Source organism: Melanotaenia boesemani, chromosome 12, assembly GCF_017639745.1.
Source record: "Melanotaenia boesemani isolate fMelBoe1 chromosome 12, fMelBoe1.pri, whole genome shotgun sequence".
NCBI lineage: Eukaryota > Metazoa > Chordata > Actinopteri > Atheriniformes > Melanotaeniidae > Melanotaenia > Melanotaenia boesemani.
Window position 1 is genome coordinate 10,156,433 of NC_055693.1, and position 24,742 is coordinate 10,181,174.

At 39.1% G+C, this 24,742-nt stretch overlaps 2 protein-coding genes across 2 annotated transcripts in view; both read left to right on the forward strand.

Moving 5' to 3' along the window:
• LOC121650217 (CD209 antigen-like protein C) overlaps positions 1-20,691 on the forward strand; it is a 36,200-nt gene extending 15,509 nt beyond the window's left edge. The window contains exon 8 of the mRNA XM_042001604.1: positions 20,564-20,691. Within this exon, the coding sequence (XP_041857538.1) occupies positions 20,564-20,604 (41 nt within the window). The 3' untranslated portion in view covers positions 20,605-20,691. The remainder of the gene's footprint in view (positions 1-20,563) is intronic.
• Positions 6,156-18,896, forward strand: LOC121650216 (CD209 antigen-like protein C). Its single transcript, XM_042001601.1, has 6 exons — positions 6,156-6,270; positions 6,362-6,463; positions 9,621-9,797; positions 10,099-10,241; positions 17,281-17,384; positions 17,880-18,896. Exons 1-6 carry the CDS (start codon positions 6,201-6,203, stop codon positions 18,028-18,030), a joined length of 747 nt encoding a protein of 248 aa, XP_041857535.1. The 5' UTR covers positions 6,156-6,200; the 3' UTR covers positions 18,031-18,896.
• Positions 20,692-24,742: the final 4,051 nt, after the last annotated feature.

A 24,742-nucleotide genomic window follows, 5' to 3' on the forward strand; every position in this document is an offset into this window, starting at 1 on the left:
TGTCGTTGTGTCCTTGGGCAAGACACTTAACCCTCCTTGCCTCCAGTGTTGGCATCTCTGGTGTATGAATGTGTGGATGAATGTTCAGCGATGGTCGGAGAGGCCGTAGACGCAGACTGGCAGCCACGTTTCCGTCAGCCTGCCCCAGGGCAGCTGTGGCTACACACGTAGCTTACCATCACCAGGTATGAGTGAGGAGTGGATGAATAATGGATTCACAATGTAAAGTGCTTTGGGTGCCTTGAAAAGCGCTATATAAATCTAATCTATTATTATTAAATCTACAAGCTGGAGTCATAAACAACCTATGCTATCTTTAAAGAGTTTAAGTATCTTCCAGATGTATGTCTTAGCAAGTGCCAGCCTGTACCCACTATCAGAGGTCAATGTGAATACAATTATATAAGATCATGGCAAAAATGAACATCAGGCAACCCCGACGCCAATTACAGAGGCTGTGTGAAGCACCATGGGAAAGTCTCCTGGAAGATGTGAATGCAGCCTTGAGAACGATTCCTACAATGACCATCACTGAAACCAATGAGCTGATCTACACCTCAGCAGCAGTGATCCTTGAGGTGCTTGGCTATCAACCAAAGAGCAACCATAAAGATACATATCCACCTGAAGCAACAGAAACTGCCAAACAACGACTCCAAGCCTTGGCCACCCGCCTAAATAGGTACACGAGAGAAATTGAAGCAAGGCAAATAAACCGGCTGTTCTCAACTCAACCAGCTAAAGTGTACGCTCAATGGCAGGGTAATAACAATAGGGCAGACCAGCCAATGCTGGAGACTGAACAATACTGGAAAGGCATATGGGAGAAGGAGGCATCACACAACAGCGGTGCACAGTGGCTGATGGATCTAAGAGCAGACCACAGCAACCTCCCTGAACAAGAACCAGTAGCCATCACAGTGGCAGACATTCAACAAAGAGTCTCAGGTATGAAGAACTGGACAGCACCAGGGCCTGACATGGTTCACACCTACTGGCTGAAGAAGCTAACTGCACTCCATGAGCGCCTGGCAGCACAAATGATCCAGCTGCTAAAAGATGGGACCCACCCTGAATGGCTAACTGAAGGCTGGACAATCATGATCCAGAAGGATCCCCTGAGGGGAACAGTTCCATCCAACTATCAGCCAATAACCCGTCTCCCCACTACATGGAAGCTCATGTCAGGCATCATAGCGGCTAAGATAAGTGGGCACATGGATCAATACATGAGCACAGCACAGAAGGGCATTGGTAAAAATACCAGAAGAGCAAAACGCCAGCTACTGGCAGATAGAATAGTCGCTCGGGTCTGCAGATCCAGGAATACCAATCTGTTCACTGCTTGGATTGATTACAAGAAAGCCTATGACTCAATGCCACACACATGGATCATGGAATGCTTGGAGATGTATAACATCAACAGAACTCTAAGAGCCTTCATTGCAAACTCAATGCGGCAGTGGAAGACCACCCTTGAGGTCTACTGCAAGCCAATTGCACAAGTGTCCATCAAATGTGGCATATTCCAAGGAGATGCCCTGTCCCCTGTGCTGTTCTGCATAGGTCTGAACCCCCTCAGCCAAATAATCACCAAGACTGGCTATGGATACTGACTCAGGAATGGGTCCACCATCAGTCACCTCCTCTACATGGATGACATCAAGCTGTATGCCAAGAACGAGCAAGACATTGACTCACTGATCCACACAACCAGGATCTACAGCAATGACATCGGAATGTCATTCAGACTTGAGAAGTGTGGGCGGAGGGTGACAAAGAGATGGAAGGTAGTCCATACAGAAGGGGTCTCACTCCCAGATGGCAGAATAGCAGACATTGGGGGCAGCTACAAGTACCTTGGAATCCCACAAGCAAATGGCAACCTCGAACAGACCACAAGAAAGCAGCCACAGCCAAATACCTCCAACGAGTAAGGCAAGTCCTAAGGAGGCTCAATGGCAAGAACAAGGTCCAGGCAATTAACAGCTATGCCCTGCCGGTCATCAGATACCTTGCGGGAATAATAAGCTGGCCAAAGGAAGAGATTCAGACCACAGATGTGAAAACACAAAAGCTCCTGACCATGCATGGAGGGTTCCAACCCAAATCCAGCACTCTGAGACTGTACACTAAGCGCAAGGAAGGAGGCAGAGGACTAGTCAGTGTCAGAATATATAATATATCAGGAAAATGGTCTCAACGGACGAAGTGCTCGGTGAATGTCTCAGGCAGTGAAAAAAAGATCATGTGGTGATGGAAGAACCATCATGGGAAGAAAAGTCCCTCCATGGGATGTACCACCGACAGATAACTGAAGTGGCTGATATCGAGAAATCCTACCAATGGCTAGAAAGGGCTGGACTGAAAGACAGCTCAGAGGCACTGATCATAGCTGCACAGGATCAGGCCTTGAGCACCAGAGCAATAGAGGACAAGCTCTAACATACAAGACAAGACCCCAGGTGTAGACTGTGCAAAGAGGCCCCTAAGACAATCTAGCACATAACTGCAGGGTGTAAGTTGCTGGCAGGGAAAGCTTACAAGGAGCGCCATAACCAAGTGGCTAGTATAGTGTACAGGAACATCTGTGCAGAGTACAGACTGGAAGCCCCGAGGTCAAGATGGGAAACATCTCCTGTGGGACTTCCAGATCCAGACCGACAAAATGGTAATGGCAAACCAGCCCGACATTGTGGTGATGGACAAACAGCAGAGAAAAGCCGTTGTGGTTCACATCGCAAAACCAAGCGATTGCAACATCAGGAAAAAGGAACATGAGAAACTGGAGAAATACCAAGGCCTGAAAGAAGAGCTTGAGAATGCCTGGAAAGTGAAGGCAACAGCGGTGCCCGTGGTCATCGGAGCACTTAGGGCAGTAACCCCCAAACTGGAAGAGTGGCTACAACAGATCCCACGACAAACCTCAGACATCTCGGTCCAGAAGAGTGCAGTCCTAGGAACAGCCAAGATACTGCACAGAACCCTCAAGCTCCCAGGCCTCTGGTAGAGGACGCGAGCTTGGTTGGATGAAAGACCGCCCACGGAGGAGAGGGGACAAATTATATATATATATATATATATATATATATATATATATATATATATATATAAAATTTGTTATGACCCCCTTTTGTCCAGGGGATAAGGGTCACTAACAAAAACGGACCGGACATCCTCAAAATGGTATAAAATAAAGTATTTATTCAATAAACACAAATTCCTATAAACAAAAGTACAAATACTGGGTTCTACTAAACAAAAGGAATTCCTATAAACAAAAATATACCATGTCCGGCTATAAAACCAACATAAAGTGTCCTTTCTCAGGTTAACAATAATATTATACAAAACAAACAGAATAACTAACTTAAACCTCCTCCTATTGAGGGTACTCTCTACCGTTAACAATCCAAACCAAAATACAAATTACCTATAAACCAAATAAGAACAAACTGAAAACCACAGACAGTCTTTTCTTTAAACCAAGAATCTGTCAAAAGGAAAAAGCTCTTACAAACACTACAGCCAGTACAAACCCACACAGGGATAACACACAGAATAGTCTCTAGCCAAGCTGGCGAACTGCATGCCCAAGAACACAGTCGCCCTGAGTGAAGGAGACTGCCGGCTTTTGTGCCCGAAGCTCCGCCCCTTCCAGGAAGTCCCAGCGCGGCCGTTGACCAATCCCGGCGGGGGAGAGGGGAGGAGAAGAGCAGCTCCTGGTGGAGATCATCATCTTCTCAGCGAGGCACAGCTGCATCCACTTTTCATCATCATGCTGACAGGCTCCATCACCAGACTGACAGGCCAGGGGCCGTAACAATCAACCAATCTACATGTGTTTTGTGGATTTGGAGAAGGCATTTGACCGTGTTCCCCGGGGACTCCTGTGGGGGGTACTCCGGGAGTATGCAGTGCCGGACTCGCTTGTAAGAGCTGTCCGGTCCCTGTACGACCGGTGTCAGAGCTTGGTCAGCATTGCCGGCAGTAACTTTCTTTATTCTAAAATCAAAAAATAGAAATGAAAATGTGGATCTTCAAAAATCACAACACAACAACATAACATAACATAATTTAGCTGGGCTGAGGGAAAATGGTTCTTTGGATTGGAAAGATTGCTACAGGTTGCACCAAACACATGAACAGATTTAACAGCAGTTTTTTCTTTAAACAGCAGCAGTTTAAACATTTCTTAATATATATAAAATTACATATTTATCACAAACAAGGATGAAATGTTTAAGGATTTACTAACTAAAAGGTAAAAATTCAGCAGGATGAATTACAAGCTGTGAAGCAGCTTCCTTCTAAACACAGAAGGAACAATATGTGATGAATATCAGCATCAGGTGAACAGACAGAAAGCAGGATTAGAATCTCACAGCTTCTAGATTGTGAGGAGAGAGAAACATTCACTATATGCACAATAACTTCCATCCATGCACCTTTTGTGGTTCATTTAGCAGATTTCTGGCCTATAAATGCACCTGCACTCTCCACTACCGGGAGTTAAGGGGTTAACATCCGGTTTTTCGGGTGTAACGTCAGGTCTGTAAATGTAACTATAAACATATGTGGTATCCACAGAATGTCCAGAATCTCAGCTAACAGCTCAGTAAAACCATTTCTATGACCACCAAACATAGGACAACAAAAATTAATAGACCAGATTCACATAGTCCGAAAAAGTAACAGAATCTATGGCTCTCTGTGTCCACCCGAAGGCATGAACACATGAACAACACCTCTGCTGAAAGCTCACATCTCACAGATTCCAAAACTCTAAGTTTCATTTAACAAACCAGAGGCAAAAGAAGACCCAGTGTATGCTTCAGTTTTGGGTCCAAAAATTACAATTTTCTGTCCATTTGCATCGGTTTTAACGGAATGTTGCTTCTTTTATATTATTATATATGTCAATACTTTTGTGGACTTACTTACTAAATTTCTCACAAAGCTGATGTGAAAAGGACTTAGTTTAGACTTCTGTATTTTTCTCTCTACTCTGACCACTGATAAACCGCTGTTAAACAGAACAAAATATTCAGTTTCAGTAGATCTTTTCTGTGAAAGCTGTTCCTATCACATCTGACATGTGACATTCTCACTACTTAAAAATGGTCTTAAACTGAATCTGCAACAGTTTCACAATTTAAATGCATGTCAATTAATGATGCAGCTGAGTAAAAAAGAGGTGATAAAATATATTTCTATCATTACTGTTGTAGGTTTTGATTTCACTGGTATACTTGATTTTACAAGAAACTCGAAAGATATTTTTACTGAATTAAGAATAAAATGTTTAGTTTTCAACAGCTAATTTTTTGTTCAACTTGTCCACATTATTTCTCACAAAGCTGATGTGAAAAGGACTTTGTTTAGACTTCTGTTTTTTTTTTCCTCCCCACTATGACCACAGCTGTTACACAACAAAAAAAACTGTTTCAGTAGAAGATCTTTGCAGTAAACACCATGTCTAATGGACGGCTGAAACTAAAGCTGCAATACTTTCACAGTTTACATGTGTGGCAACTCCTGATGCAGCTCAGTTTAACACAAACAACGGTGAATGAAAATAACGTTTTAGTCAATACTGTTGTATATTTTGTTTTTTTTCTAGTCTCTACTCAGAGCTTTATTTCTATTAAATTACTTTTAAAAGTGAATAAGCGTTTTGGCTTTTTATGTTTGGTCAGTTTCTTGAAACAATGAAAGCTTAAAGACTGTAATTCATGGAAATCATTAAGTCATTTGAGGTGTGTTGTCAAACTTCTTTCCACACTTTATGCAAGTTTTCTGTCTGCAGTTTTATACAGAGCAACAGGTGCAGAGAGTCTGTGTTAACTAATTTATGTAAGACATACATTAAGCTAACATATGCTGGTCTGTGCCAAAGCTAAACTGAATGTTTTTCTTTGAAAAATGCGATGTGATTCACTTAAATGTACAAACTCGGTATTTTGGTTGCACAAGCATGTATATAGGCTCTAATAGAAAAAAAAGTGCAATAAAGTTTCCTGTACAAATGCATCTATACTGTGAAAATAGCTCTTTAGATTGTGACAGTGACTGTCACCTCTGAATACATGACTTCCTTTTTAAAAGGGCCATAAATATAAACCAAAACCCACAGCACTTTACTTAATGTGTAACTGCAGACCTGACAGTCTGGTCAAAAACCAGCATTCTTTCAAGCAATGGAAGAAATATATGAGAATGCTGCCTTTGACAAACATGCCTGCCCAGCTCCTGCAACAGATCCCAGAGGTAAGAATGAGCTGATAAAGATGTATTTTCTTGTCTGTCATTATTAATGTTTTATTAATTCATTAGATTCACATTTATTTTCTCTGCTTAGGCTCCAGCAGCTCCAAGAAGAAGACTTATTTGGCTGTTATTCTCTGTCTGGGGATCCTGAGTGTTTGCCTGCTGGCTGGACTCATCGTCCTTGGTGTCCAACGTGAGTATTTTTCTCAATAATTAACTGCAAAGTTTCACCAGCCTGAATATGGACAGAATGAGGGTTTTGCTGTTGAATAGCACCATCCTTTTCTCAATCAAACATAAGAAACTATCTTTGATAGCTCACGGCTTGTTGGTCTGTTTTAGTCTTAGCTTTAGTCTTCAGGACAACCTTTAGTTTTAGTCATTTCTAAATTTGATAGTTTTAGTCCAGTTTTAGTCGACGAAAACTCAAAAACGTTTTAGTCTAGTTTTAGTCAAATAATAAAGTATTAGTTTTTAAACAAATTAATTTAGGTCAATAATACGTATTAAAAAGTGGAATCAAGGTTGACAGGTTACAACAAGTATTACAATTAATAAAACAAGTTAACCTTAATGCATTTGCATAATAACCGGATCTTTAACCAGACTGATAGCTTTAGCTGAGACTTTTCCATCAACAGGGATGCAATGCTGACATGCTATACTTAACTGCTGTTGGGCAGAAAGCTTTTATTTCTATATTTCAACTTTTTTCATGAATTGATGCCCTACTTCATCATACAAAAATGTCACACAAGAAAACAGCAGATCAACATATAGCAACACATTGTGAGGTTGTTTTGGGTTATTTTCATCAGTAATTACAAAATTAAAATGAATGGTTTTAGACTTAGAAGGTTTCCCAACCAACAGCAAATACTTTCTGATCTACTTAGGGTTATGCATTGCACACATAAGTGCTAACTGTGGAATCAACTACACCAAAAAAACAAAGAACAACATTTTTACTTTGGTAACTGTGGTTTTATTTCTGAGAATTTTCTAAAGTGCAATACTCCACCCTGAACATACACATGGCAAAAATATGAGCAATGGACGAGGAACAAATGCTCAACTTGACCTGGTCTGCCAGTGAAATTATGATGGATCGTAGTTAAAATACGTCCATATATTGTTTCGTTGCTTCCGACCACTGAACCCCTTCGTCGATGCTGCCGCCATCATTCATCTATGAGTGAATAAACTTCTCGTCTGTGTGTGCGCTGCACGTCTGGTGGTGGGCGTGGCCAAGATGCAGCAGCATCGCTGATTGACAGATTACGCTCACAACAGGCAAAAATGTTGTGCATTTTTAAATGTCGGACAATCAGACCTCGAACATTTTCATCTCGTTTCATCAACAAAATCTCACAAAAGTCGCGTCATGTTTTAGTCATCAGAGAGCCATGTTTAGCTCATCACTGTCTCGTTATTGTCATAAAAAACGTTTGTCAATTAAATAAATTTGTCGTCATCATCTTTTATGAAAACATTTGAAGATGTGAACCATTTTAATAGACCAAGACCACAGCAGCAATATTTCCTTCTTCACAGCAAATGAAAATTGATCATAACTACATTGCAATGATCAGGGAAATAAAGAAGAAGCACAAATTACGTTAAAGTTTTTAAAAATTATATTGTTCATTTAATTCTTGAACAGATATTGTTGTTCATTCAACAAGAAATACAAAAACCTTGTTCATGTGTAACCGAGAGGACAGTCAATTAATAATTTTATACGTAATTGTTTTTTGTGAAGCAGCAAATGAACAAAACATTCTCAAGCTTCTTACATGGGACCACAGTGAAACTGGTTGGATATTAGACAAACTGAACCTTCACCGCGGATCACCACGTCGACGGCAGTTTTTAGTGTTATTGAAAAGATGGACATGTATTATCTTCTGTGGTCTCAGTAAAAATAGCAATGTTTTCTGACAGTAATTGTTAGTAACGTTAAATGTATCACTGGGACATTCCTAATTTATACATCGTATTAACGTTATCTGCATCTGCTGTTTTCTTACTCAGCTTTGACATGAAGAGGAATACTTTGTTTGGGGCATTTTCCACAGCTGAAGGTCTGATACCCATCCTGCCACGAAATATTAATAATTAATAATTAAATATTAATATTATATGAGCCTCTAATCTGAGTTGTATGCTTTAAATTCTGTCCCTGTGAAGTGCAACTGTCAATTGACTAGGTATTTTTAAAAGTCAAGATAAGGAGTTTTTGAACCAGGAATTTAGAAAATCACAAGGATTTTCAGCACCAACAGCAGGGTGCGAACCACAGGGGAGCTGGGGGAGCTATAGCTCCCCTTAATGAAACACGAGCTCCCCTAGAAACAGGATTTATGAAATGTTGGGGGAGCTATATAATACTGACAATAAAATGTATGTTGATTGCTCACAAATTCACTGTAGCCTAAAGCATGACTATGGATGCTATAATTATTGTGACCACTGAAGCTTGGCGGCGCTCCAAGTTAAACTTCCTGTAGATCTACGTTAAATACAAAATAAAAGTAAATGCGTAAAAGGTAAGACCTGCTTTAACTATTTACAATATGGGAAACTATCATTGCTCATTATATTGTGTATGGCAAGCATCGCTGTGTACGTGTGTGATATGTGGGGAATATTAACTATGTAAGTTGATCTTCGCAAAAAGAGTGGTAAAATTTTTTTTTGCAAGGGACATTTGCACCTGTTATGTATTATTGTTGCATAAGAGCTGTTAACCATTATGTATTGGCACGCTTATGTTCTGTAGGGCAAGCTGTAATATCAGCTGGCATCATGTTCTTACTTGCCGAAAAAAGATAGGAAATGCAAAAAAGCGGCTCCCCCTAAGCCCACGGTATGGTTCGCACTCTGACCAACAGGTACAATTTTTGTCAATATATTGCTGTCTGCCTTGACCACATAAGTGTTGAAGTGGTTTGGAAAGTCTGAAGTCTGCTAGTGACATCCCTGAGGAGAAACAGTTCATCACTTTAGCAGAAGCAGGTCCCAGCTAGCTTTTTGCCACCCAACGTGGCAGCGAACACGAACGTGGGACATCAGTGAGAATGGTCCAAACTCTCATTCCAGTTGTTTCTGTGGTATAGAATTAGAAAACATTCTGACCTTTGACTAAAATACAGACATTTTGATTAGTACTACGTTACTATTTTAATCAACAAGCATGTTCATTTATTCATTTTCTTGACCACTTGGTCGATTACGGGTCGCGGGTGAGCTGGAGCCTATCCCAGCATTTTAACAGGTGAGAGGCAGGGTAGACCATGGACAAGTCACCAGTCTGTCGCAAAACAAGCATGTGTTTTGACTAATTTCAGATCATATCTCGGGTGAGATGGCTGCAGATCTCTTCGCCATCCAAGACCAACTGAATGCGCGTCTTCGGGCCAGTAAGGACCATCTGGCCTCCCTGACAGAAGAGAGAAACCAGCTAAAAGCCAACCTCAGTCAACTAACTGAAGAAATGAACAAGCTTAAACATTTGTCCACACAAAGTGAGTCCTTTCATGTTGCTGAGAAATGTAAACGAGCCCTGTGTATGGAAACTGAAATTCATTGACACAGATCTAGTTTCAAAGTCTGCCCCTTGCTGCATGTCATCCCCCTTTGTCTGAATAAAAGACCACAGAAACCAAAAACACAAAAAACTTTACTTAACATAAAACTTCTGTGGCTGAGTGGAGGAGGGGATCTACCTTACTAATGCAACTGGCCTTTAAAACATGTTTCTTTTTAAACAGCAACAACAGTAAGTAATAGATATTACCAAAAAATGTATATATCTATATGTTTCAGAGAAAACATGTCCTGCAGGATGGAGGATGTCCACTTTTTCTTGTTACCTCCTTTCTACAAAATCTGGTTCCTGGGATCAAGGCAGAGAAGACTGCAGAGGCAGAGGAGGAGATCTGGTGGTGATAGACAGCGCTGAAGAACAGGTGAAATGTTCTTTTCCACTTTAACTATTTATGTGTTGCAAATAAAAGAAAAAAAATGTAAAGTTTTTATCTCATGAATTATAATTACATGTTTCAATAAAACTCCTAGTTTGTGTTAATATAATTTACAAATGAGGACTACATCAGACATGTGACATGGAAATCTGTTTTCACAATAAAAACACAATTTGCAGGAAATAATATTACAGCGTGAGGAAGTCCTAAGATAAAACGATGATGCTCAGGTGTAGCAAAGGGGATCAGGGGACAGACAGAACAGCTGGAATTTGTGAATTTCAGAGTGGTTTGCTCAGCCAGAACGAGTTTGCTCATCATGATGATCAATCAGGTGACGTTTCACCCACTCCTGTGGCTGTCAGCCTCCATGTGAAGAAGAAAAGAAATGAAGCAGATGAGTATGGCTCCATAACATCTGCATTCAAGCTCCCGTAGGCCATGGTTGTTACTAGTTGTCACCACTCAGGGAAAAGGGGACAGGACAACCCATGTTGCTTCATCCTGGTGGATCAGATGAGTCGAGATCTACCCCAGAGATGGAGATGGAGGGGGGCGGTGAAGATTGAAGATTTCCCGCTGGTGCTGGTGCACGGTTGCAGTGGCTGGCCAGGAAGACCTCCCACAGGGGCCCCTGGTAAGGACCCGTGAACCTCTGAGCCGTTCAATGCTCCCTCTGGGGTCCTCACCTACAGTCCAGCCACCCTGCATCAGTGTGTGTGAAAACCATCCTCAGCTGATTTTGGGAGAGCTGATGTCACCACCTGTAAAGCCTCAGAAAGCACAAGGAAAAGGTTTCGGAATAAACCAACACTGAATCCTCACCATTGACGATTCCAGGTTGGGCAGGCTTAGTTCCAAGACCAGGAGGCCTGCTAGAGAGAACCTGAAATGGACTGAGGTTCAACCTTGTCCGGTTACACATCCTCATACAGGTCAGGAGGAGGTAGAGAGCCGTCAGCATGCAAAGCAGAGAGTGTGAAGGGAGGGGCAGAGGAGAGAGGGAGCGAGGAGGAGAAGTAGGGAGACGTCGAGCGAGAGACGGCAGAGTGAGACAGACAGAAGTAACGGTGCCTGCCAAGGTCAGCAACCCGAGACACGTCCAAAACCAGCTTACCGTCCGGTTTTTAGACTGGTGTCTGCGTCGCCAGAGCAACCAGCTTTTTAGAAAGATGTGGACAAACAAACATTCTAAAACACATCAACATTCACTCAAACCACAGGATAGTGTCATACATGCACATGCCAACATAAACATGTCAGATATTTATTATAAAATCTGCTTGTTCCTGTAATCTAGAAAAACAAGTTATTATAAAATAACCAAATTGTACGACTTGATCCTGAAGGCCACTGCTCCGGTATCACCCCTGTGAAAGCAGCCATCATCAGCCTGTAAAAGTTTATCCCAGAATGTCACAGGGTCAATATCATGTTTGATTTTCAAAAGGCACACACACATATTCAAAAGAGATTTTAGTGTAGACGTCTTTTCCTGTAGGCACATCCACGTCATCAGTCCTGCTTATCAGGAAAATAAAGGTGTTTCTGGTTAATAACATCAGAGTTAGCAGCATTATGAAACACAGCAACCATCCCTGTGTGGAAGCAGAGTAAGAAAATCCTGCTGGAAGGAAAAGGTCAAGTAAACGTCAGTCTGTTCGTTCAGGTCAGTCAGAACTTTGTCAGTTACGTCACTCGTTCTGCGCAGAAAAGCCAAATCAGAGCAGGTAGGTTTTCCTTGCATGTAGGAGGATCCTTGAAGGCCAATATGGCATCGTTTTGGAAAGACATGAAGTCTGCTGAAGTTTTCTTAATCAATTCTTTAAACTCCAAGATCATATGTACATGAGGCCAATTTGAATTTCTGTTAATTATGTGTCCATCATTAGCCAGATTTTGCTCAAGCAGCTTTTTCTCTTTTGTTCTTTTGCAAATCCTTTATTTTATTTTACAAGAGAATCAGTTTAAAACATCCATGGATATCACATTATTATGAAATAGTTTGTATTTTCTCCCGGTACCTCTGTATTAATTCTTACAGTGCACTTTCCCATGTTATTGCAGAAAACAACAACAACCAAAAAAAACTATTTTATCTATATTAATGTAGGTTTGTGGAACTAGTTTTTCAAGTTTCCTTTCTTTTACTTTAACTAATTTCCATCTGGTTATTTGCTGACAGTTAAAAGAGGAGCTCTTTTAATTTTTTTTTTTTTTTTTTTTTTTTTTTTTTTTTTTTTTACCATTTATTAATCACCATTTTCTCTAAGTGCCAGGGATTTATTTTCCTCTAAGCAAACTGTTTATTAATCCATCCTCTTTTTTTCTTTGACAGATTTCAAATCCTTAGTTTGCTTGATTGAAATATAGATCAGGCCTTCAGTGTTGATTCTTAAAAGTAAAATAGCATGTATTTTTCTTCTTTTATATATATATATATATATATATATATATATATATATATATATATATATATATATATGTTTGAGATCTTGATCTCAAAGAGCCATGTTATCTATTTTAATTTACCAATGAGCCATGACAGATCACAGAAAATCATTCCAGTATATTTGGATGTGGCTGCAAATAACCCCTAAATGCGGCATGTTATGGTTCACACATGAGACCACGGGTCAAAGTTATTATGCAGCCTTTTTAAGAGCAAAATGGAAGCTGTTTCAGGTTTATTATAAATTCTGGAAACAAAGATATTCAAAACCTTAACTTAAACCAAATGTGAGCAAAAATAAAATTATCAGGACCCAGAGACACACGAGCAGTTTTTGTGCAAATCACGCACACACTTAAAGTTCTCAGGAAATCAGGGGACTTGCAGCTTGCATCACCACAGAGAACCAAGCAGGGACACTGCCATTCGGTATTTACATAAATGCACATAAGGATCAGTATGTTGGCATTTACACCTCTGGCAGGAAGGTTTTACTCACTCTCACTGCTTCAGCTGTAAGAATGAGAGAGATACCATCTTATCAGATCCTGAGTCAGCGGTTAGACGGTAATCTAGAGGAAATATAAATTCATGTGTCAGTGAATCACCGTTAGGATGCATCTGAAGGGATCAAATAAAGAAAATATTATTTTCATCTCGTTTTACTAATTTCTCTTTCTTTTAAAACAATGAGCCGATCAGTGTTGGATAACTGTGGAAAGGTTGTTGCCACCAGCTCGCTAAACATGTTCTCTGTTTTCAAAACAAGACAGGGGTAGTAGTTCATCATGTCATGTCATGTGATGTTGTCATGTCGTCAGTAGCAAGCAGATACTTCATTGCAGTGAGCGTGTGTGTTCGTTCATGTAAATGTGTGTGTACATGTATGTGTCTCTTGTTCCAGCTGTGAACTAGTCTTATGTGCAGACCTACTCTAGAACTGAAGCTGTCTTTCGTTTGCTTTTAGCATCTTCTCTTCATAAAAGATAAGATCTGTTAAACTTCAGTGTATTAACAGAGTTTTGTATAAAATCATGAACTATTTATGGTATGAAATCAGAACGGTCTCACCGTCAGGGTCACATGGTCACATGACTGCTTCCATCTCCGAGTCAGCTCTGCCGGGGATCAGTCAGATGGCAAACCGCCTTTTGATTTTATGCCCAATGACCCTTCTCACCACATGGATGTTCTGTCTCTGGTCAGCAGACCTGGATGGTTTTCCAACCTCTGGCCCCCACCACCCACCTCAGCCCAGTGGCCACGCCACCACGGAACTGGGCCAGAGTCATACAGTTTTCTTGTGGTCTTTGGTCTTGTCCTCTCAATAAAACGCATGATCAGGAGCGTTGTGGAGGATGATGTTCCACCATCCAAAAGCAGATGTTTACACGTCCATCAAACATCTGGTTTCAGTCTCTTTGAAACTCGAAGCAGAGGAACTCTCTGGTGGTAATTGCTGGAGATCTTGAATCCTATAGAGCAGTGGTTCTCAAACTTTTTACAGTATGTACCACCTGAGAAAATATCGAGTTCACCAAGTACCACCATCATGAAAAACCTGAACAAAGTAGCAAACATATAAAGCTATAACATACATAGCTATTAGCTATGGACAGTTCATAAAGGAACTGGGCTGCATGGTGGTGTGGTGGTTATCACCGCAGCCTCACAGCAAGAAGGTCGCTGGTTTGAATCTGTGCTGGGGGGGTTCGAACCTTGAGGCAGTGGCCTTTCTTGAGGATTATTTATTGATAATTGTTGCCATCCACACTGTACAAAACTGTTGCATTATAACAAGCACTTAAACTCATCCAAGGTGCAGCATCTCTTCACCTGTTATACACACAGCAAGCCAGAACATTAAAATAGCAGTTGTATTTCATTCATTCACACAGACACAGTAGGCTGACAGAACCAGAAGTGTTCTGTTTCTTGAAAAAATACTTTTCTAATCAAGGTTAGAAATGATCCAAATTCCAAAGATTCTTTTAGCAATAAAGTTATGAAACATCTGAAATCTTACAACATAAAATTACAAATCTATAACGAGAATGAATATTCACATTAGAAAAGTCAGAGCATTATATTGGTATGAAGAACACGCGAACACCTTTTTTTGTCCTCCACTGTCACCGTCTTCACATGTGGGATAGTACACACACCTATATAAACATTAGGCTCAGTACAGTCTTTCTGTCCTGCTTTGACCATCATGTCCTGTTAACACTCTGCTACTTAGAAATATAACCTGTAGCAACATAGCATGAAAAACGGGATCAATGAACCACTAACAATTATTAAGAACTGGCCAGCATATTAATGACTATTATCTACGTACATATGTCTAATGAGAGGGGTGCACGGTCCGTGTACGTTCAGGCAATTCGTTTTTTCGTTTTAAACCAAAATTGGAAAAATTGAAGTACCGTCGATATTCTGTTTTTTCATTTACAATCAAAATCGGAAAAACGGATAAACAGAATCGATTTTCCTTGCCTTTTACCAGAATTCAAAGACGAAAAACAAGAACAACCTAATTTAAAATCCGCCCTGTTTTTGGATTTTGGTAATTCCTTTTTTTAATTTTTCCTTCTGAATTGAAAGATGAAGACATGTTAACAGGCAGCCTGGAAGTTAGAATAATTCTTTCAAATTAAAAGCCTAGATTAACACGTAGCATTGTGCAAGCACATACTGCGTTGACTCGTACAAAACAATATTATTATGTTCGATGACAATAATAATAATAATAAAGATAGATAGATAGATAGATAGATAGATAGATAGATAGATAGATAGATAGATAGATAGATAGATAGATAGATAGATAGATAGATAGATAGATAGATAGATAGATAGATAGATATTAAAGCCTAGTGGGTAACAAGTAACCAGGATTATAATGATTGTTCACAGTGATCACAGTGCTGTGAACTGTTCATAGCCATTATTCCTTGCTGGCTAAGTTACGTTGAACGTCTGAAATCTATCTGTGCCAAGCCGTCATATAACATGGTGAACAACTTAATCTGCCAAAGCGGAAAATCAAGATTTTCATTCAGATTTTTCCAGTGGGTAGGTCATTTTGTGCAGTTTTCTCAATAGTAAATGTAAATGGAGTCTAGAAAAGTGGTTTCATCAGTACAGCGCAGGAAAACTTCTAATATTCTATTTCCTTACACAGCTGCTGTTACTGAATCACCACAAGGTGGCAGAGTACATGAGGGAAATGGACTGGACTTTTGGCAGGCTACACATACTGAAGACTTTATTCCATGTGGGAATGCCAAAGATTGAACGATATACCATCCACTCCAATGTACAAAGGAAGCTGTTGCCACAGTTTCCACAACAGTGTCTGATATGGAGCCTGAGTGAAATTAGGGTGTAATCAAGACCTGTTTCTATGTTTATATCACCATAGAATAAAATTATTTGTCATGTCAGTATTGATGAACTACGGAAGCGTGGAGCTGCCACCCAAATAAAAAAAAATCGGACCTTACCACGTTATAACGTGATAAGTTTATTATAAGAACACAGCCTGTACTGTATGCAGATGTTGTTACGACCTATATTGGAGCAAAATACATTGTATGGAAAATATACTCATCAAGCAGAAACATTTCAGTTCTTTTTGACAATGATCAACAATAAACCAGAGTAGAACAATTAATCATTGTCAAAAAGAACTAAAATGTTTCTGCTTGATGAGCATATTTTCCATAAAATGTATTTTGCTCCAATATAGGTCGTAACAACATCTGCATACAGTACAGGCTATGTTCTTATAATAAATTTATCACGTTTTAACGTGATAGGTTTCACGTTTTTATAATAAACTTATCGCATTATAACGTGATACGTTTTACGTTTTTACAATAAACATATCACGTTATAACGTGATAAGGTCCGATTTTTTTTTTTTTCTTTTTTGGTGACAGCTCCACGCTTCCGTAGTAACTCATACAGCTTAGTGCAGACCGTCTACTGCCTGCCTCGCTCACTCTCCAAGTGCAAAAACATGAGCTAGTGCACGATTAAGCCCACTGCCTGGAAGGCGGGACTAACGTTACTCTTAACCAGTCGGAAAGCCACTATCACACAACATGACCACCCGAACAGGAAAACAAGTGAGGGAGAGAATTACATTTCCTTTTTCCAAAATAAAAGTACACAGTTGTATTGTGACAAATAAAAGGGTAAAGAAGTCGTTTTCTCTGCTGGGTTACACCGTGGTTACAGAGGAGCCCCCAGAGTGCTAATAGAAGTGAACCACTGTGGGCCCTTGTGCAAGCATGAACACAGTCTTCTTAAACAAGGTGATGCTTGTGTTGCGTTTCTAAATAAGAATGGCCAAAAAGAAATATTTGTATGTGATGCAGTTTTGGTATGCAGGAAAATAACTCATTTTCAGTGCCTGAGTGATAGTAATGGCCCCATCATGGCCACACATGGTTTTAAGCTGCAATCCTACTTTTATCTGGTTATAAACCCTTAACTATATTTAGTTTTTTCTTTGTTGTTCACACTACATTACAAAAATTCTTTTTTGCTTCTTCCAAACAGGAATTTCTCTCTAAATTTGCCAAAGAACTCTGCTGGATTGGTTTAAGTGACAAAGAAAGAGAAGGGATCTGGAAATGGGTGGATGGAACTAGCCTGATTCTAACGTACGTGTTCATTTTGTTCAGTGCTACTTTTGTTGTCGTTGTTCTCATCTTATTCTCAGTTGTCTTTAGTCCATTCCTTAGAACGTGTCAGCTTGGAAGGTGGAACATCAGAGTTTGTGTTAGTATTCAGCAACACATTATTAGCTGCTGATGCAGTCAAACCAAACAGTGACGAGCCAAAGATGAGCAGCAGCAACCAGGGCAGTAGTGGAGATGCAACTGAGGTTAATGTACATATTCACTAGATTTACTACATCATTTAAGGTGTGGGGAAATATTTTAGAAGATTAAACTTTTAAGTATTTACTGAGGTTTTTGGGGTTTAATTACTAACTAGAGAGAGAATAAAAATGCAGGTACCTGCCACACACAAAAGTCGTCTTGTCAAAACAGCTTTTTCTTTCTTTTTGCTTATAAACTAAAATGTTTCTCGTTCCATTCTCATATAAACTTGATAATTTTGTGTAATAATTTAGCTGTTTTCTGAACTTCCAGGAATTGGGACACAAATCAGCCTGATAATGGTGGAGACCCTCAGTGGGGTGATGAGGACTGTGTGCAACTTAGAAATTTTGGCATGAAAAGTTGGAATGATGTTAACTGTACAGCTTCTATGTGGTGGATCTGTGAAAAAGGACCAATATAATCTGCTTAAAGGGAATATTTGTAAATCTTTACAGCTATAGCTATAGTTTGTTTTGTTTCTACAGAAACTGTTACCAAAAAGATGCAACTTTAAAACACATTTATAAACATTTAGTAAGTGTTGCTTCAGAGCACGAAATATTCCTTCTTGTTTTCAAACAGAATATTTGTTTTTAGCAGCACAATGAATTCCTGCTTTATTGTTGTTGTTTTTCATGCTATATAATATCTTATGCATTTGAATAGAAAGATCTGATGGCATAAATTAACTTACATATATAAAAACTCACCACATCAGGGTTTTAAATTATATTTAATTGCCATAAACAAACCAGCTCTTCAGCTTGCACAGTTTGTAAAACTGCTTAAGTTCTTGTGGCCATTTTAATCATGCAGCAGTGTTGGATTAAGATTTATGAGCTTTATGCTTCACATTCATTGTATGAAGACTAGATCTTCAGCTTTCAGATGGACCTGTGAAACATAGCTGGGCAGATTAAGTGATTTAGTAAATAAAAAGCATCTGAAATGTGATGTGTTTATGTGTTCAACCTAAATTCAGGTTCACATTTCATCATGTGGTCAGTTACACAAACATTTATGCCATTTGTCTAAAAGTGGGAAAGTTTTCTAAATTGCAAGAAAAACCTTGGAATGACCCATCATCCGTATTTCCCAAAAGCAAGCAGAACTCACTAAGACATGTTTTTGCATTGTGTGGTTAAAATGACCAAGTTGTAGAGTTAAGACTAAATGAAGTTTTAATACTGATCTAATTTGTTGAAGATGTGCAAGAAATGATCTGATACAGACTGTTTTGTATCATGCTGTGTGGCCTGTATTTCTGTTGTCTATGAAACTGCTATAATAAATCATATTTCATTAAAAAAATATAAAACACTTTCATTACAAAAAGTATTTCAGTTATCACCAAGAAAGCTTCATGGTGATATCTGCATTATATGTTAACAGTTTGAACCCTTTCACCAATGTTTTTATATAAACTTTTTTTTATTATTTATCTAAAACCTTTCATATTAATGTGAAAAGTGACTGTTAAAATGTATCTAAGGGTAACCCAGCCTTTTATAAGCAGGTTACTATAAATTTGAATGTAGTTCAATCAGTTCTCCATACTTTCATACCTCAGGTGTGTTGGAGCAGAGACACAAGGAAACCTGCAGGACTGTGGCCCTTCAGGACCAGAGCTGAACACTCATATAAATAATCAGAATACTTTTAACTATAATTACTAACTGCTCTTAATTCTAACAGTTCTTAACTTTTGACTATTTTCATTAATTTCTTTATGTGTAAGTTGATCTAATTATACTCTCAATATAATCTAAATCAGGGTATTTCCTCTGTCAGTTCTATAAATTCTTCTGGGGAAGCTGTTAAAGTCCTGACAGAATTTCTAATGTAATCTTTTGTCCTTTTGAAAATTTCACCAAAATTTCTATCCATCATTCTCACTTTTTTTTCAAAGTACAGTTGATTTTAACTAATACAGATATTTATGAAAGGGTTATTCCAGGAATCTTCTGGTCATACAGACCTCTCCATTTTCACTTCCATATCTGAGTTGTCCAGACGTCAGGGTAGTAAAAGATAAAGAAATAAAACAAAGACGTAAGGGGTTTCCTCACTTCTTTATTTTGTGGTGAAATTGACTGCACCACCACCATCCTAAAAGATATTTCAGTTCCCAAAATGCATCTGAAGAAGAGCAGAAGCCAGCTGGAGCGCCTCTGAACACAGATGCACAGGTGAACTCTTTGAGATTTTTATTTATAACGTGTTAAAATGCTTTAAGGTTTTAACTCTTCAAACTCTCGCTGCAAACTCAGCATCCTTCCAAAGCTGACTGAACGAGCGTCTGAAACTTTCGGTGTAGTTCACAGCTTCTTGTATAATTACTCTATTGTTATATTACATTATGGAGAAAATCTGCTTTTTTAAAAAATTTAAAAACTGAATCAGAGGACAGATTTGTTCTCCTCAGATTTAAAACAGATAGAAATACCATCCAAACCACAAATATATTTTGAATGTGGCAGAAACATGTGCTTCAGATTGAACATGTTAAGTTTTGCATACTTATTATTCCCAAATGATTACTGCTGCTCCTGTCCTGGTGGCTGTCAGGATGGGGTGTATACAGATACAAAGCAACAACAATCTCAGCTTGTTTACAGGTTGGCTGTCGTACTCTGTGGTACACCACATTAACTGTTTTATTAACTAAATAATATTTTCTTTAATCTGGTATAATGTCTGATAACTAAAGTGATTGTAAGCAGTTCAGAAAAGAAAGGTATCTGGTTGCTTTTAATTTACAAATGACGGAAAAATGAACTGAGGCAGAGGATCTTAAGACATCTGCATACATACACACATTTTAATAAGGCATGCAAAACTGACAGTTTTAGGCTGGGTTTAAGCTTCTACTGAAAACCCCCACTAAATAAAAGATATAGTGCAAACTATGATACCACAAGGGTCACTTCTAAATATAGGACTTCCTGTATTAGGTAGAAAACATAAATGGAAACTCAAACTGGTTTCGCAATAAGCACGTACCTCAGCTGGTACTGCAGAAAGTCTGGTAAAAAGGCAGCATCTTCATGAGCAATGGAGGACGCGTATACCAATATTGACTATGGCCAACCTGTCTGCTCAACAAGGTTATAATAGTTTTGGATTTTTTATTAGTTTTAGTTTTTATTTCGTTTTGACTTTTTCTTTTCAAATTCAGTTAGTTTTATTAGTTTTTAGAGCACATTTTCTAGTTTTTATTAGTTTTCGTTTTTAAAAAATGCTTAGTTTTAGTTTAGTTTTTATTAGTTTTAGTGTTAGTTTTAGTTTTTTGTTTGTTTTTTCTAAATTAGAGTTCATTGAAACAATTAATAATTACCTACATAAAGAACTGCACTAAAGGTGCAGCAGCTTTAGAACAAGTCACTGCAGCTGATTATCAGTACAAGACCTCACATGTTATACTGGACATGGGAGAACACAGAGCCAGCAGCTGGTTAAGATACTCATAAATCAGCTGGATGCTGATGTGCTTTTCTTTTCTTTTCAGAATTAAAAGTTTAGTCTCCCAGGAAGACCAAGAGAAACTCATCCATGTATTCATCTCCAGTAGGCTGGATTACTGTAACGGTCTTTTAACAGGACTTCCTAAAAAGAGCATTAAACATCTGCAGCTCATCCAGAACGCTGCTGCTAGAGTTTTAACCAGGACTAAGAGATATGAACACATCACACCAGTTTTGAAATCTTTACACTGGCTTCCAGTCAGTCACAGAATAGATTTTAAAACCCTTCTGCTTGTTTACATCCCAAAATGGTTTAGGCCCAGAATACATCTGTGATATGTTCAGAGAATATAAACCTAGCAGAGGTCTTAGATCCAAAGACTCTGGTCAACTAGTCCAGACCAGAGTCCAGACCAGAGTCCAGATCAGAGTCCCAACCAGAGACCAGACCAGAGACCAGATCAGAGTCCAGACCAGAGACCAGACCAGAGTCCAGACCAGAAACCAGACCAGAGACCAGACCAGAGTCCAGACTAAACATGGAGAAGCAGCATTTAGCTGTTTTGCTGCAAACAAGTGGAACAAACAGCCAGTGGAGATTAAACTTTCCCCAAATGTAGACATTTTTAAATCCAGGTTAAAAACATTTATTTTCTCATGCGCCTATGCATGAAATCTGCATGTTAAATTTTTAACTTATCTTGCTTTTAATCATTTTAATATAATTTATAATTTTATTGTGATTCTTGCTATGTGTTGCTGTCTTTTATTATTTCTTAATATCTGTAATGCTTTTGTTTTATGTAAAGCACTTTGAATTGTCCTGTACATGAAATGTGTTGTACAAATAAACTGCCTTGCCTTCTATTCTAAACATACATAACCTGCTGTCCAACATTGTAAACAAAAACGAGTTTAAGCCTCTAAAATTCAGCTTTTCAAGATGTTGTGGGTGACTATGTGTGTAGGTCTGTTTCTGCGCGCGCGCGCGTGTGTGTGTGTGTAACTGAGAGTGTGTCTGTGACTCACGTTCCCTCCCCATGCTGCTCGGTAGAGATGGGATTTATGGCTCTTTGAAGGGAGCCGGATCTTGAGGAGCCGTTCCTTTCAAAGAGCCATTCAAAAGACTGGCTCATTCTCACAATATCTTACAAAATTTCACAATATATAAGAATGACAAACAATCAAAATATGTACCTATATAAAATCTACTATACAAGATTAAAAAATTATAGGAAAAATATAGATAAAAAAGGATAAACCTGAGCATTCAGCGCAAATTCTAGTAAATGTTTTGGATAGAACTCACAGTATTTGTTTCTAAACAATACTCTCTGCCCACAGATGCTTCACATGAATGGAGAGTGTTGGATATCAGACTTCTGTGTCACACGTTATTCATTTTATTTTCATTTTACTCAACTGTACTACTTCTTATTTACATATTTATTCATTTACTTATTCATTCAGTCATTTTTAGCTGGAAGGGGGGGGGGGGGGGTTGGGCTTGGTGTGTGTGTGTGTATATGTGTGTGCGTGTGACTGTGTGAAAGATTTCATTGTTTTTATTCTTATGCTTTTAATCATGTAAAGAACTTTGTGTTGCCTATGGCATGAAAAGCGCTTTATAAAGTTAGATTTGATTTGATTTGATGAAGGCAGTGTCAAAAATTTGTATATAAAAAGAATGGCTCACAAATGAACGGCTCACAGCTGTGAATCGGTTCCCATCGTTCATTTAAAAGAGTCGTTCAAAAGAATCGATTCGTTCATGAACGTCACATCTCTACTGCTCGGCCTGGCTGAAGCTTATCTTTCCGTGTAGGGGGGCAGAAAGGCTACCTGGTCCAGGTGCTTTTGGTTAACCTTCATGTGCAGCTTTTCAAATGGATTTTCAGATTCGTGGTTTTTCCTTCCACATATTGAACCACCTGCTTCTTCTTCAAGACACTTTATCTTTGACATGGTCATAACGAAAGAAATCCCAAATAGGACTCTCTTCGCTTTCTCCTAACTTTCTCCGTAGCATCACGCTAGCGGCGCTCGCGGACACGCTGTTGACACGTGACGTCACGACCGTACGACGCAGACACCTGGCGTAAATCCGGCAGAGCGAAGTAAATAGATTTCATATCAACCCCGAGGCCTTATCTATGAAATAAATTTACAAAAAACGAAAACGAAGGACATTTTTACTTTCATTTTAGTTCGTTTTAGTTCGTTTTGTAAACACACAATACAGTTTCAGTTAGTTTTCGTTTTTTTAAAAACTCTCGTTTTTATTTTTATTTCAGTTAACGAGAATGTTTTTTAATTTTAGTTTTCGTTTTTTCGTTAGTTTTCGTTAACTATAATAACCTTGCTGCTCAATTCCTGCAACCCATCCCAAAGGTAAGCAATATAGTTTTCTGTCTGTCATTATTTATGCTGGAGAATTTACTGAATTCATGTTTAATTTGTCTCTGCTCAGGCTCAAGCAACCCTAAGAAGAGGAGGTGTTATTTAGCTGTTATCTTCTGCCTGGGGCTCCTGAGTGTGGCCTGACCTGGGTGGCCGGCGGCTGCTGATCTTGGCCCACTGGGACCTGTGCCTCAAGACCGTGGGGGGCTCTTGCTGGGGCTCCTCTGCCGCCCTTTGGGTGGGGCTGGAGTCGTCTTCGAGGTGGGGTAGCTTGGATTAGTGCTCTAGGGCTGCTGCTGAGGGCCCAGGTCTCTGGGCTGCCCTGGTCTGCCTCTGACCTCCGTAGAGGCGTGGTCGCATTTGCACGATCTCACTCACCACTCCTCATCACTGATCACTCCTCATTCCTCATCCTCTGCATGCTGACACAGTCACTGAGTTGTCCAGTAGGTTTATATACTAAGATATATATACATATATATATATATATATATATATATATATATATATATATTTCCTGTGACTTAGTATCTGGTCGCTGTTATGCTACTTTCATGATATGTCTTTTTGATTTGGTTATTTAAAAACTCTTAATGACTAGCAGTTTTTGTTTTTGTTTTGTTTTGTTTGTTTTTTTTTTTTGTGTGTGTGTGTTTGTTTTGTTTTTTGCAAAAGTTGTTGGAAATTTTCTGGTGTGTTCATGTACAGGTGTAACAGGTTGTTGTCTGGTGATGGTGTGGATTGAAGGGGTCGTTGCCTTCACTCTGTGATGTTTTTGTCTCCTTTCTTCTTTCCCTTTTGCATCTTTTTGCTATTTTCCATCTTTTTCTATCCCCTCCAGTCAGGTCCAGCAAGATTACATAGATTCCGTGATGCAAAGTAAATAAACAAATGAATCAGATTATCAAGAGGAGCCTTGCCCATAGGCCTCCCCTTGGCAGAGCAAATTTGTTCAGCATGATACAGCAACCAGATTATCATTTTGCTTGCTATGATGCTGGACAGGACAAAAAAAAAAAAAAAAAAAACTGAATCAGAGGACAGATTTGTTCTCCTCAGATTTAAAATCGATAGAAATACCATCCAAACCACACATATATGTTTAATGTGGCAGAAACGTGTGCTTCAGTATTTTGTCGTAATGCTGGTTAGTGTTGACTGGTTGACTCTGGTCAAGCTTGTATGATTTATGTTTAACAGGATTCATGGTCACTGTTTTCTCTTCTCCTTTAAATGCCAGCTGACTTGTGCTTATGAACATCGGTGCCA

Coding starts and splice junctions, on each gene's coding strand:
- LOC121650216 (XM_042001601.1), top strand. CDS start 6,201: ATGGAAGAAATATATGAGAATGCTGCCTTTGACAAACATGCCTGCCCA. Junction 9,798..10,098: donor TAAACATTTGTCCACACAAA/GTGAGTCCTTTC, acceptor TATATGTTTCAG/AGAAAACATGTCCTGCAGGA. Junction 17,385..17,879: donor GGAACTAGCCTGATTCTAAC/GTACGTGTTCAT, acceptor CTGAACTTCCAG/GAATTGGGACACAAATCAGC.